Genomic DNA, 13,750 nt, shown 5'->3' on the forward strand with positions numbered 1-13,750 from the left:
AGTTCGGTGCAGCCGCGAACCTCGTCAGCAGTGTGACTGACTGGCCGGTCCTTTGACCTGTCTTGGCATTTGTTTACCTTCTCGACGATGAGTCTGCTTTGCCTGATGTTTCGGAGGCAGCTTTCATCATTTCCGACCTCCCTGCAGGGTGACATTCTGCTCTGCTAGACTCGGGAACTCCTTCCCCCGCCCTCCTCCCTGGAGCATAAATGCTGCCGACGCGAAGCTCGCCTCACCGGAGCGCTCACCGGCGGCCGCCCTTATCACTTTAAGAGCCCGCGCGGTTTTTTGGAAGGGCCGAGGCCGAGTCCCCATCGAGGTGTCGCGAGAGGCGCCCCAGCGGCTACTTCTCGCGATGTTTGGAGGCGCGAAAGGCGGCCATTTTGGGGTCCCCCCCGCTGGTTGTTCCGGCGCTGTCTCCCAGGCTGTTGCTGGGACCAAGGCTGGCTCCGCAGGAGGCCGGCCGGCCGACACTATGTGGCGGCTCCGCTGCAAGGCCAAAGGTGGCACCCACGTTTTGCAGGGTCTTTCCAGCCGGACCCGCTTACGGGAACTGCAGGGCCAAATCGCCGCTATCACGGGCATCGCTCCGGGCAGTCAGCGAATCCTCGTCGGCTACCCACCGGAGTGCCTGGATCTCAGCGACCGGGACATCACTCTTGGGGACCTGCCCATCCAGTCAGGTATGGGCAACCGGCTGGGGCCGGGGAAGTCTTGGAGGACGTTGAGGGGAGAAGAGTGAAGCCGATAAGGCAGAGTGCCGGTGTGACAACTAGGGGCTTCGAGGACCAGACCTCCGGGAAGGCCGGGGCAGGTGTCAAGTCATTTACCAATGATTTAGAGACAAGCCTAGAGTCTTGAAGCTCCCTGTTCCCTAGCCTGCTTCCCGATCATTCGTTTTCTCTGCTTTCCCAAAGGACAGCAGGACCCTTTTCCCTGACAGAATGGTTCTTTTTCCCTATCCTGATCCGCAGGTCAGCAGTTGAGATACCGATTTTTGTCTTAATTAGTTTTCCCTCAGTTAACTTTTTAGTTTGTTCCATATACACTTGGACGTGTTTTTACTGTAGAATTAACCAACAGCAGTTATTTGTCCCCAGTTTTAGAACTTGAACGTTGGTGTTGACCACTAAAAGCTTTCCATTTTGTGCCAAGGCCCCTCGAACCGACAAATGGTATAGTCATGCGAAGTGCAAGAACACCCAGATGACCTAGTCTGTGGAGAACATCTGAAAGATTTGGTTTTAAGTTGAAATGCAACGCGAAGCATTTTGTTCTGTTTTCCTCTTTCTGAAGACACAGTGAACTAAACACAAACAGAGTTACTGGCCTCTTGTTTACAAAGTTATGCTCTCCTTAGTAACACTGCTTTATACCTTTAACTCATTCGGTTTCTAAATTTCCTGAGTTGGCTAATAAACACCCAATCTATAATTTCTCTGCAGTTCTGGATTTGTTTTATTTTTAACAGGTGACATGCTGATTGTTGAAGAAGACCAAACCAGACCAAAAGCTTCACCTGCGTTTTCCAAACATGGTGCTCCTAGTTATGTCAGGGAAACTCTGCCTGTGCTTACCAGAACCGCAGTCCCAGCAGACAACTCTTGCCTCTTTACCAGTGTGTACTATGTCGTTGAAGGAGGAGTCTTGAATCCAGCTTGTGCCCCTGAGATGAGACGCCTCATAGCACAAATTGTAGCCAGTGATCCAGACTTGTATAGTGAGGCAATCCTGGGAAAAACAAACAAAGAATACTGTGATTGGATCAGAAGGGATGACACTTGGGGGGGAGCAATTGAGATATCAATCCTGTCTAAGTTTTATCAATGTGAAATATGTGTAGTAGATACACAGACAGTCCGAATTGATCGTTTTGGGGAAGATGCGGGATATACCAAAAGGGTTCTGCTGATCTACGATGGCATTCACTATGATCCTCTTCAGCGGGTTTTCCCTGATGCGGATACCCCTCCTCTGACCATTTTCTCCTCAAATGATGATATTGTTCTTGTCCAAGCACTGGAATTAGCTGATGAAGCTAGAAGAAAGAGACAGTTCACTGATGTAAACCGCTTCACCCTGAGATGCATGGTGTGTCAGAAGGGCCTAACTGGACAAGCGGAAGCAAGGGACCATGCCAGGGAGACAGGCCATACCAACTTTGGAGAGGTGTGATCTGTTCATAGGAATTGGAGCCTACTACCTCACAGATCCAGAGGGCTCTGGGTTTTCTAATAAGCTATTCATAACCCTACAGAATAGAACCCAATGCTTGGACCATCCTTTTTTCTTAAACCAGTATGACTGACACTGAAATTCCTTATTAAGATTAAAATCAGTGTGCAAGTTTACAGATGTGTGTCTACACTAGTGGCATGCCCTCTTTCTACTGGGGTGTCGGAATAGGTGGTTTTGGCCACTTGTGATGCTAACCCGAAGACTGGATTGTATTATAAACCAGCACCCAGTGGCTTTAGCTTATAGAAGAAAACATATTTTAGGTAATGTGGAAAGTCTTGTGGAGGGCCACTGGACAGATACCACAGTGTCTCCAGTAGTTGATTCCTTTTAATAACTTTGAATGAGTTAGTAGTTTCTAAATTCTGAATTGATTCATCAAATGAAGATACTCAGAATTGTCAAAACTTTTTATATTGCAATTTGGTAGACTTTATAAGTGTATCTAACTACTTGCAAGTACATTAAATGCAATTTTACAGGGATAAGTATATCCCTTGAGAATGTTATCTAAGACAGGAATTGATATGGTCCTGTTGAGATTTCTAGTGTATAAAAGTAGAATGTATAAGGGGAAAAGGTGCCTGAAGCAGCTTACTGAAGCTTTAAAAGACTGTTGGCCTCATGTTTTAATGCAATTCATGTATTGGTGTTTGTCACATTAGATAATTTTTTTTAATGAAGCAGGGTATGCCTTTTTAATTGCTGATTTAGTTTAAAATTTAAGAAGTATCTTGAAAATTTGAGTGTCTAGTTCTTTTGCTTTTTAGCATATAAATTTTTCTGGAGGGATTTCATTTCCTCAGCTCTTCAGCTCAAAGCACTTCTTACAAACAAGTCTTCCTCTAAAGTGTCAATGGTATGCTTTGGTTTCCTGAAAATCTTTTTCATAGATAACAGTGTTCATAGTTCTACTATGATCTTTTGGATATTCCACATTTCTGCAAGTTAGTACTTTGTTCATCTGTGATCTTTGACTTTCAGTTTTTAAATAATTGATTTGGTTTGTTTCACTTACAAAATATACAAAGTTTTAAAACCCTTGCCTTATACAGCTCTCTCAGAATACTGCTGCCTAGTGTCAGGTATGTAGCCATTTGCTGGATGGGTTGATCCTCAAGGCATGTGCTCTCAAAACTTAGCTTCACTATAGAATCTTCCAGGTAAAGTGTTCTACCTCTTAATTCTTCTAAAGATCAGGGATGCTAAGTTATAATTTGTTGTATATTCTGTCATATGATGTAAAGAGGCATACTGTTGTGAGGTTTGGTATCTTGATCTCATTCATTAAATATCTCAGCGAACGATTGGCACACTTTAAAGCACTTAACATCTTTCCATGATTCTTCTTAGCAAATGTTTTAAAATCAAAGTCAACCCTTAGCCTTTTATGTGATAATGATGACCATGTCAAATGAAGGAATGTTAGAGTGAACAATTTAGAAAGTTCCTTTAAGGACAGTTGAACAGTTCACAACGTATGCTTCAATCATCAGATGACATTCTTTCTTGGGTTGAGACAAGGTCTGCCTGTGTGTTTCTTGCTGGCCTGGAACTTGCTATATAGACCAGGCTCCTCCAACTCGAAGCGATCCTTTTGCCTCTGCCTTCTGAGTACTGAGATTACAAGCGGGGCCACCATGTCTGGCCAGGTGACTTTTCTTGAATACCCTTTGTGCACATAGTCAGGCAGGCAATGGCATTACTATAGTAATATAAATTGAAATGTTTAATTTTCTTTTTTTAGCCGAGCCTTAAAGATAGTACTAGTGAGCTTAGGATGCTGAACATTTGGTGTTCATGACATGTAAATGATTGTCACAAAAGTCTCTTTGTACTTGTCATCTGATTTAGATTTTTTTAAAAACTCTTGTTTCCTCTATAAAAAATTTAATTTAAAGCTGTACATTAAAAATGTAACACTGGGTTATGCATTGTATTTATAAAGCTTGCCTTCCTTTACCACTTGAGCATCCAAATTCAGTATTTCTAAACTTTTGGATCCAGAAGTTTGTTCATGTAACAAGTATTTATTGAATAACTTATAATGTGTCAGGCATGTTCTATTTTTTGAAAATAAATTCCTGTCACTTTAAAATTGAATCTATATAATGTACAGAGGATTTGTTCAGTAAATGTAAAGAAATAGAATGAGCACTGGTATCTTAAAAATCAAATCTTTGTTCTAAGTGTTATTTGTGTGTTTAGTATTTATTTAGGGGATTGTTTCTTATTTTATCTTTTACTTGGTTTGTCCGGTTGCCAGGTAGATACTTGATAGTAAAATGACTTTCAAAAAGACATTTTAAACATTTGCTGATATGAGAACTAGTTTTAGAGTAAGTAGTGTTTTTGTTGTGAAACATTCCAGGTGAAGCATTATATGCAAATTATTTCATTATTAATTTCTGTTCATTCCAAATACAAGCTGTTAAGCCTCATAGAATTTAAAAGTTTCGTTATGTATTTTTCCTGTGTTTATTAAGCTCTTGAAATTGTGAGAAAACTTATTTTTAGGATTTTGAAAAATCTGTGAATTTAGTTGCAGCAAAGCTAAAAGAAACTATGTCCTAATGAAGCCCTTTCTGTTCAGTTTTTGCCTGTCCTACAAGAATTTTTCTTAATTCAAATGAGACAGTTTACATTAGTGGTAGAATATAAATTATGCCTTGCCCCCACTTCCCCAGTGTCCCCCACTCTTTTTTGGATTAAAGATTCAGTGTGTTTTTATAAAGATACTTTAGTCACAGCAGTAGTCCAAATTAATGTCTCTGGGAATTTTGTGATATGACCCCACATGAAGGCATCCTGATGCTACCACACCTTTTGCTAGTGATTCACGGTTGATTTCTTAAAGCTCTCTATGAATGTGAAGTGGTTATAATCAAGTGGTCACTGGCCAGCCTAACCTTGTTGTTAGGAACTAATACCATTAATGCCATTTGGATGCTCTATTGAGTTCAAGTCCCAGAAAAATCAGAATCCCACATTAACATTATTTCCCTACCCAGTTATGCCCCTAACTGCTCCTGCCTACTTACTTGTCTGGCTGGCTTCCTCCCTTCAAGCCTCCCTAGTTGAATTTTCTGTCTTTGTGGGAAAATTACAGTAGGATATATGTGAAATTAAGCAACAGTGATCTATACACACACACGTTATATATTAAAAAATCAGGTGGCCTTCTTAAATTTACATATATTAAAAATCACATTTTTCATGTGTTGAAACATCATTTGCAGCACTTTAAAAATTAGAGAATAAAAGTTTACATAACTCTCTAGAAGATCTTGAGGGCAGTAAAGATACAAGCCTGGGCTGCTAGCCAGCAGCTCTCATAAGCTGTTGCCATCAGTATTTGTGTATCTCATGATACAGTCTAATTTCACTCACTGTTAGGAGCATGGTCTATGCCCTAAGGTAAGGAATGTTGCTTCTGTAATGTGATTGTTAAAGAGTACATTCATCAAACCTTTCATTTTAAGCAAGCTTATTTTGGAGAAATTGATTTTGAGTAAGATATGCAAGCAGTATTTGCAAACCTAAAGGAACACTTTATTTGAATCAGCTAATTTGTTACTCAGAGTGCTAAGCATCCAAACCAGGGCTTTTTGCTGCTAGGGTAAGTGCTTATTGATCAGCATTCCTGCCCCAGGATGTTTTCTTAATGTCTATTGTAATGTGTCAGCACATCCAACTCAATGAATATAAGACTGCCTTGGTTGTGGGAAAGGTTTGGTTTTGTTGTTGTTGTTGTTTTTCTTTCTTCAAAAATTAGCTAACATTTTGTTTACAGTGCTTTGACTTTTATTTGGAAAACAAAGTATTATGTTTACTGAGTTATGGGGTGTTTTGTCTTAATTCATTTGATTTAAGGGAGGGTGTTAGCCTTCCCATGGCATTTTAAGGTGAAAAGGATGAGTACTACTAAAAAGGAAATCTATAAGGCCATGAATACAAGCATCTTACATGGTGCACCTTTTTACTTTGTTTTGAAACACATGAACTTGTATATAGGAATTTAAGTATAGCGAATGTGTGATTTGGTTAAGTTACAGGTAAGAAGGCTGAGAGTTTCCACCCAGTTGATGTGGCTTCACTCCAGAACACATAATAGAATGTTTAGTTGAGTGTAACCCATCAATTACTTAAAGGACAAGGGCTATATGTTCACATTTGTGCCATTCAAGGTGCCACAGGAAATGCATTTGTACCAAATTATTTGTTTTCTTTAAGAATGCCTAATAAGTACATATAGATTGTCAAAAGGACAAGAATGAAAAATAAATAGTCTTATCGAGGCAGAGTTCCTTAAATAAGGAAATCACCAGTAAAGCCTGAAATACAGAGCTCAGAACATAATTTCAAAGGTATAAAAGAGGGCCAAACAGAAAGAGTTGTTTCCTTGACATATGAAAAATGTGTTCTTAGTGTTGCTTTCAGAATGTTCCCTTGTCGTTTGCCAGCAAGTTTCCAAAGTTGATGCACTGCTGCTCTCTGGGAGATGTCTAACTTCATTTTATACAACTCATGATTTTGCCTTTGTTATTAAGATGCATTTCATTTTATTTATGGTATGTGATTTTTCAATATCTAAATGTATGAAGTGACTTGTTTTAAAGGAATAAATGAAGTGAAAACATTGTTGTGCGAGCATACTTTGGGATAAGGGCAAAGGGCCAGTAAAGAATGCTATACTCAAGTTACATATTCCAACAACCACAGCACAGATTTGTGTAACTGATTCTCACGCCCTTCCAGTAGTTAAGTATTTCTCTTTACTAATGCCAGAGGCACTCAGAATTCCCTTCACTGACTAAATTTCTTTCTAAATCTCCTTAAGTTTAATTCAGTAACCTTTGTGGGTGGATTGTTTAATTGGAAAGGTTGGGTGTTCCTGGTTTTAGTAGAGTAGGATCTGGATGGGTTCAGATCTGTTTGAAGATAGTGGCTTCTCTGACACTGGATAATGTTTCAGTGTCAGAAGCTAAACACTAGAAACCATGGACTTGTTAGAATTGGCCAGAGTTTTCTAATTGACCTAAGTCCATAAACACACACAGCACACAAGAAACTAACAAGAAAGAAATGGAGGCCTTAATATTCTAATAAAACTCAAATCCTGTGTTATGTCTCCTGCATTATTAGTGATATAAGAAGTCAGTTGGTCTCTGCCATCTTGAAAAATAATGTAATACTAGGTAAAAATTAATTTCAAAATGATTTCCTCCTTTTAAATGGTATTACGGTATCACACGCACACACAGAGAATCAGGGTTTCTTCCACATATTAAAGTTTGGGAAAGACTATCTCGGATATGGTAGAGGCTGAACAGAACAAAAGCAGAACATCCATTTGTGACAAATGCATACTTTTTGAGTTGGTGAAGACCTTACATCTCCCAGCCTGAAACTCGGCAGTTAAAACCAGGGGAATCCACAGAAAAGCTTTGTTTTGAAATTGTGTTCTGAAATGGATGCCTTTGTATCTGTTGCAGTGCATCAAGAGCCAGGGTACACAGAGTAACTAAATGTAACAGTAACTATAAAGCAAACAGGAGTTGCAGTTCAGTTGAGAGTGCAGTGCACTCAGGTGCCAAGCTACACTGGGTATATAGTCCTTGTTCAGTTCAGCCATCAAAAGTACCTTTCAGATGTTCAACATCTCAGCCACGTGGTCTGGAATGGACAAATTTCTCCAGAAGAAATGTGGCCCCAAGATGTTAGGCATACCACACCATGCCTGCCCTTTCCCTGTTCCAGACCTGGTAATGTGCCAAATTCTTTATTGCCTTTTTTTGTTCTTCATTACTGCAACAGAAGACTCAGCCGAATTTCCCGGCTTAACGTTTCTAGAAGCGAATGTCCGTGACATTTACCTTCCTTGTGATTATCAACAGACTTCCACCATGAAATCTACAAAGGAGAGCGGGAAGGTGGCGGGGGAGAGAGAAACGGGTAGCATAGACATTTCTATCGGTGCCCTTCCTCCTTGCAGATACTGTACCAAATATCCACCCAAATTGTAGACCAAACTTGACAGTTAATAACAGAGTTCCGTATTTTATGATTGAAATTACTTCCTACTGAGACTAAGAAATTTATGTTCCTTATGGTCTTTATCGAATTATTTCTCATAGAGCATGAGTATTACAGGAGAAATCAAGCAAGTTCTTAAACCTCCAAAATATGGGACAGACTTAAGTATGACCTTTTGCAAAGGTGGCCCTCCCACGATGTTCATTTAATATCAAAACATCCAATTTGGGGACTTGTACGAGGTGGGTTTTGTTTTGTTTTTTCTTGAGAGTCTCACTCAGTAATCTAGGTAGGCTCCAGCTTGAGAACAGGATTGAGACCTTCCTCCTGATATTTTCCAAGTGCCAAGATTATAGGCATACATGCATTATCATGCCCACCTTCAGTTTTGTTTTTCTTACTTTCAAAATGAAAACTGAGAAAAACTTTTTACTTTGTCTAGGAGAAGCTAAACTATTTCAGGTAAGCTGTTAATCCCTTCCTAAGATCTACTTGTAGGGTGTGCTGTCTCCTATCTCAGGGTTACAAAACTACAGATCCCCTCAGTAAGCAGTTTTTGAATGGTGCCGTTGTGTCAGGAACTGCCCTGGATATTATATGCACTGAAAAGAAAAATGCATCCAATGCTGTAAAGAAATAGAATGATGTGGGTCCCACGAAGAGAACAATGTGCGAGATGGGGAGCAGCAAGTTAAAATTGGTGAGTCTGGGGAGAGTCTTTGAGAAAAACTGCCATGAAGGATGAATGCTAAACTGCAGAGGAATTAGTCCTTTAAAGAGTAGGAAGAGCATCCCAACCAGCAAATGCAGCATCTGTAAACTCAATAAGATGGGAAGTATTTCCCCAACCAGTACAGATGAGGGAAGAGGAAAATAAGATGCTTTTAGAAATGGGCAAGGATCCAGATTTGTGCTATCTTTGGCTACCTTAAGCCCTTATTACATGTATGTGTGCAGATGTGTACATATGCATTTATCTTCAGTTTACTGTGGGCAGAGCAAATTCTATTTGCTATTACAGTATGGTCAGCTCAAGTAAAATGCTGGGCATGAAACAAACATCTATATATGAATAAATGAATATGAATAAATATAGTCAGAGTATAAAGAACTAGACATTGACTTTGATGTTTGTTGTAGAGTCAGTGAAAGGACATAAAAGCATTCCAATGAGTCTTCAGATCTTTGTCTCAAAGGAATTTTATTAGCTCTTACTGGGAAGTCCAAGAGCTTTTGATATGACTAGAACCAGAGCTTCAAATAAAGTCTTTGACTCTTAAAAACATATCATCATTGTTGTGTAAATTTCTAAATACTAGAAACAGAAAAGAGCCTAAAATTTATAATCAGAAATGCTTTGGAGGCTTTTCAATAGCAATACTGGAAGCTAAAGATGGTAACTTAAAACTATGAGGCCACTCTCAATCAAATACAAGGATAAGAATAAAGATGTTTTCAGACATACAGAATTTTAAGCATTTGTCCTTAGGAAATTAGTAGAGACTGCTGTGCCAAAAGAAGAGAGCTAACACAAGAAAGGTGTATACTCCAGATAACAGGAAAGGGATTTATCCCAGTTATTGATGAAGATACCAGAATGAGAGCCATTGAGCAGCTTCCAGAACAACAGGCCCCAACTGCTGCAGGTCTGAAGTCTGGAGAAAATTTTTCTTTAGGATGAAATTGATAGAAAACATGACGTATATGTTAGTGTACTGAGAGGGAATTTACATGATGGGAGTGAAGGGTACAAAGATGCATAGAAAAGGAAGAGTGACCATATTCTATCTCTAATACCCCAACCGTCAACATGTGTGTAAGAGGAAACGGGGGGGGGGGAGAATATGGGCATGGGGGTAAGAATGAGGGCACAGATGTGATGGGAACAGAGTACTGTATAAAAAGCAAAGCTGCTTTCTTGCTCAGTAGAAAAAAAGATATCCAAACCCAACCTATAAACATAGACTCCAAATTTCCACAGCAGGTGGGGTAGAGAAACTTCCAAAAAGAGATAGGGAAGAACCTACTCCTGAAAAACCTACTCCTACTTAGCAATTAAATAGTGTTGGAAATGACAGTCTATTCAGTATATGGTTTAGTTTCCATTCCTGTTTGGCTTCAGACTCATGTACTTCGATAAAAGCTTGGTGGTTTGTAGCCAAATTTACAATTACTCTTTTGAATCCATTCCTATCTATGCTTTATTTAAAATCAGCACTTCATTCCCCAGCCTCTACTTGAACTGTAAACTTTCCTGTCTGCCAGTATTTTAGAACTTAGAACCCCAGCACGTATTACAGCACATGTTTCCTTTAAGAGAAAAGGAAGGGCCTGGTCAGTGTGATGTGTGTGGAGCATTAAGAGTTTGGATGGGGACCCACAGTTGTTTTGCAGTCTGACTTTGTAAGGTATCCTAAGGAGCCAATGTTATTTATTTTGATTTGGAGTGAGTGTGGATGTGTGTCCAGGCACACCTGCCCTTATGTGGGTCACTTAAGTGACTTCCTTACTCACTGAAGAAGGAAATAGTAAACTAGCCTTTAACTTGAAGGTGATAACCATACCACAGCAGTGTACCAGCAGGAACAAAGACTGAAAACAGAGGAGTCATGGAAGCTGATCTGTAATTGGGTGTCAGCATCGGATCCTCAAACAAGAATTCACTTCCAACTATCAGCAATACCTCTCCCCAAACAAAGGACCTACCTCGGCAGTCAAGCCTTATTCCTGACTTGAGAAGTCTTCTCTTGTCTGTAGTCCAGGCCACCTTCGTTTTCTTTTTTCTTTTTCTTTCTTTCTCTCTTTCTTTCTTTCTTTCTTTCTTTCTTTTTTTCTTTTCTTTTTCTTTCTTTCTTTTTTTTCTTTTTTTTTTTTTTTGGTTTTTCGAGACATGGTTTATCTGTGTAGCCCTGGCTGTCCTGGAACTCACTCTGTAGACCAGGCTGGCCTCGAACTCAGAAATCCGCCTGCCTCTGCCTCCCAAGTGCTGGGATCAAAGGTGTGCGCCACCACCGCCCAGCAACTGATTATTTCAACTCTTAGCATACATACCTGTCTCTGCCTCCCTAGGCCACCTTCGTAATTCATTTGGAACCTCAAAGGTTCGGATTGTTCCAAACAAAAAATGAAGCAAAGCAAGCCATGCTCAATTCCAGGGAAAGCAAGGAAATGGAGGGCAGGAAACATTCAAATTAGGGTAGTGGTTTATTTCAACCAGGATATGCGTGTGCTTTGGGGAATGGGGAGAGGGGCCAAGGCTTCTGTGTAGCTTCAGCTAGAATGATAATGTTTTATAACTCAGTGGTAGACAGCAGAGTGTTGTGCCTACGTAGCTGAAACATTTCCCAAGGAAAATGTCTAGAGTGAAAGAGAGAAAGTCAAAGAATTATTTAATGTAAGTCACTTACCTGGGAAAAGATAGGGGACTCTCCTGATTATTCTAATTTTATTGTAAGTTGAGAAATTGTTCAGTCTTTTTAGAGATTTGTTGAAGTTTTGCTTCTGTTTTCACCTTTATAAACCTGGATCAGATCCAGTGACCCCAGCCATGAGTATAGCCCCAGTTGCAGTGAATTGATGTGGAGATCCCCTTCCTGTTTTCTTAGTATTGTGACATCACATATATTTAGATGATGTATTAAAAACAGAGATCATAGTCCTGAAGACCTCCGTCATCCGTGATGTGAATGATGCTGACAGAATACTGGGTTGTCTTGAGCTTTCTCAGATGTCCTTCCTCATCTTGGCCCCAGGATAATGTAGTTATTTCTCTTCTACGGTCACAGAGGAAAGATGGAAACCACATGACTTCCTATAAAACATATAAACAGCTACAAGTCAGAAATGAACTAGGGAATGAAGCAAATTATTAGAATTAATTATACAAGCTGTCTGTGATGTGAACTTTATGCTTCCCACTGGGGAATCTTTTCCAAACTACAGGCAGACTGATGCATAGCAGCTGTGATGGTTGATATTGATTGTCACTTTGACAGTGTAGGAAATGAATGTTTAGGGTCCTCCTCAGTGTGAGTGAACTCAAGAGTCTAGTGCATTCACAAATGAGTAGGTGGCACTAGGCTCGCTCTCCCCTAGCTGGCTACTGGTGCCTACTTGTCTCAGAACTCTGAGAGTTGAAAGCTGGCAGACAGCTATGTGACCATGGCTGAGCCCACCAACAGAAAATGAGACATTCTGAAGACCCAGGATGTTCATTTAATAAGGCTTTGCATCCTGAGCCAATATAACTAAGGATTTGAGAAGAGTATCACTCTAGGATACTGGCCTATGAGGAAAAGATGGCCAGAATTTCTCAAAATAAGGACTGTAAAACCTAGTTTCCTGCCAAAATGCCATGCCAACTATTCTTGGTGTCCCTACATTAGTATATTTAAAACTTACATTTCACTAATCGTGAAATTGTTACTACAGAGTTGATGGTCTTGCTTCTTGAATCAGGATCTAGAAAACATGCCTCTGGGCATGCCTGTGAGGTTTTATCTAGATTAGGTTATTTGAGTTGACCCCCCTCCCCAAATACTAAATTCCAGCTGGACAATTCGATGGATGGGGCCCTGCCCTGGATGGCTGAATAAAAAGGAGGAAGTAAGTTGGCCACTAGCCATCTCTGCTTCCTGACTAGGCATCCAGTGTGACCAGCTGGCCAGAGTTTCTACTACCAGGACCTCCCATCATGACGAGCCCTTGAGTTGAAAACCCAGACAAGTCCTTTCTCCCTTACATTGCTTTTACCAGAGCATCCAATCACAGAACTGAGAACAGTGACGATGAAGCAAGCTGGGAGTGGACAATCTGAATTAAAATATCTGCTCTACTACTCACTTGGGTAACATCAGGCTTGTCATTTAACCTTCCTGTGAAGTGTACATAGTAAGAATAGCAATGCTTCTAAGTTGGAGCAAAAGTTAAATAAGACATAGATAGAAATGCTTACCGTGGCCAGGCAGTGGTGGCGCACGCCTTTAATCCCAGCACTTGGGAGGCAGAGGTAGGCGGATTTCTGAGTTCGAGGCCAGCCTGGTCTACAGAGTGAGTTCCAGGACAGCCAGGACTATACAGAGAAACCCTGTCTCGAAAAACCAAAAAGGAAAAAAAAAAAAGAAATGCTTACCGTACCCAGCATACAGCAGGGGCTTAAACTGAGCGACTCTTGCATAAGGTTGTTTGTTTGTTTGTTGTTTTCTAATTTTTCTTTTCACTGCTGGCAAGTGAAATACCTTTAAAAATTGATAGTTACTGGGGATGGCCTATATTCAGGGAAATAGCAGAACTGCTGCCTGGCAAGTGGCCTCTGTACCTGGAGGGCAATTTCTTCCTGGAAGCAGGAGGCTCCTTGACCTACTCTTCTCCATGAGCACACCAGTCATTTCCTCACAAAAGAAGTCCTTGCTAGACTGGTTGGCAGCTGACTTTATTTTTATTTAATATCTATTGCCACCTTCTCTAAGCAGCCAAA

General features: G+C 40.3%; 1 protein-coding gene across 1 annotated transcript; it reads left to right on the forward strand.

The window, feature by feature from the left end:
- The first annotated feature begins 355 nt into the window (after positions 1-355).
- On the forward strand, positions 356-6,879 carry Yod1 (YOD1 deubiquitinase). Its single transcript, XM_028764767.1, has 2 exons — positions 356-683; positions 1,472-6,879. Exons 1-2 carry the CDS (start codon positions 356-358, stop codon positions 2,173-2,175), a joined length of 1,032 nt encoding a protein of 343 aa, XP_028620600.1. The 3' UTR covers positions 2,176-6,879.
- The last annotated feature ends 6,871 nt before the right edge of the window (positions 6,880-13,750 follow it).

The sequence above is a fragment of the Grammomys surdaster genome, unplaced genomic scaffold (assembly GCF_004785775.1).
Source record: "Grammomys surdaster isolate TR1022 unplaced genomic scaffold, NIH_TR_1.0 145, whole genome shotgun sequence".
Classification (NCBI taxonomy): domain Eukaryota; kingdom Metazoa; phylum Chordata; class Mammalia; order Rodentia; family Muridae; genus Grammomys; species Grammomys surdaster.

Excerpts from the sequence above, each read along its gene's own strand:
- Yod1 (XM_028764767.1), top strand. The coding sequence starts at position 356 with ATGTTTGGAGGCGCGAAAGGCGGCCATTTTGGGGTCCCCCCCGCTGGT. Across the intron at positions 684-1,471 it reads GGACCTGCCCATCCAGTCAG|GTGACATGCTGATTGTTGAA; the intron begins GTATGGGCAACC and ends TATTTTTAACAG.